The sequence below is a fragment of the Berghia stephanieae genome, unplaced genomic scaffold, assembly GCF_034508935.2.
Source record: "Berghia stephanieae isolate SIO BIC M18660-M18661 unplaced genomic scaffold, UCSD_Bste_1.3 scaffold4516, whole genome shotgun sequence".
NCBI lineage: Eukaryota > Metazoa > Mollusca > Gastropoda > Nudibranchia > Aeolidiidae > Berghia > Berghia stephanieae.
Window position 1 is genome coordinate 1,604 of NW_027625863.1, and position 897 is coordinate 2,500.

An 897-nucleotide genomic window follows, 5' to 3' on the forward strand; every position below is an offset into this window, starting at 1 on the left:
TTTATAAGTAAATACAGTATTGTCAGTATGTTGGTTTACTTGAAAAAAAACCAAGGCCGAAAAAGTCGTTTGTTTTGTGTTGTTCATTCATGAGTCAAATCTACTCCCTTTACTTTTTCTCCATCTTATTGACTCATTTAGGACCTCTCGTTACGGTCAGCCCTTTTCCCCCAGACTCTGGCTTTTAGACAATTTTGTCTTTTTAAATCTTATTTCCCGGATGAATTGAGACTCAAATGGAGATCTTTTTCAAAACGAGTGACAGATCGAAAGAAAATCAGAAATGTGCAAGTCAAGAAGATGTGGACAGAAGCCAAGAAGAAGAGGATAGAAGAGGCGATGCAAAGGCTAATGAAGAGTCATCCAAGGAGCTGGAATCAGATTATCTGGAGGACGATTTTGACGATGAAGACAATGTAAGTTTTTTGGAACATCTTCTACCTAGAAATACAACTTGACAAACTAGGGAGCAGATGCTGGTTTAAGATTAAAAGTCTGGAAAGGTACGTATGCCTGAGCAATGCCAGAAAAGACTAAAGTATAAGAAAGAATCTCCCCCCCCCCCCCCCCCCCCCCCCCCCCCCCCCCCCCAAAATAAATCATATACCTAACTGAGGATCGAGACGGGGGTACCGATAACTCAGTTGATAGAGCACTCGCTTCATATGCAAAGGGGCCGAGGTCGATCCCGAGTACAGTCGAGATTTTTTTTTTCTGATGACCCTCTCTACCCAGCAGTGAATTGGTAGCTGGGTCCTATCCGAAGGATAGCAAGCAATTTCCATTTTCCGTTTCACGTTATTGAAGCCGGGATAAACTCCCGCTCCAAGGGCCTAATGGTTTTGAAGGACTACTACTTTAACTGGGGATCAAACCTAAGACATCCCGAATACCGTT

At 42.9% G+C, this 897-nt stretch overlaps 1 protein-coding gene across 1 annotated transcript in view; it reads left to right on the plus strand.

Moving 5' to 3' along the window:
* The first annotated feature begins 236 nt into the window (after window positions 1-236).
* The window catches only part of LOC144961865 (uncharacterized), a 3,686-nt gene continuing 3,025 nt past the window's right edge, over window positions 237-897 (plus strand). Inside the window, exon 1 of the mRNA XM_078894905.1 lies at window positions 237-416. Within this exon, the coding sequence (XP_078751031.1) occupies window positions 237-416 (180 nt within the window). The remainder of the gene's footprint in view (window positions 417-897) is intronic.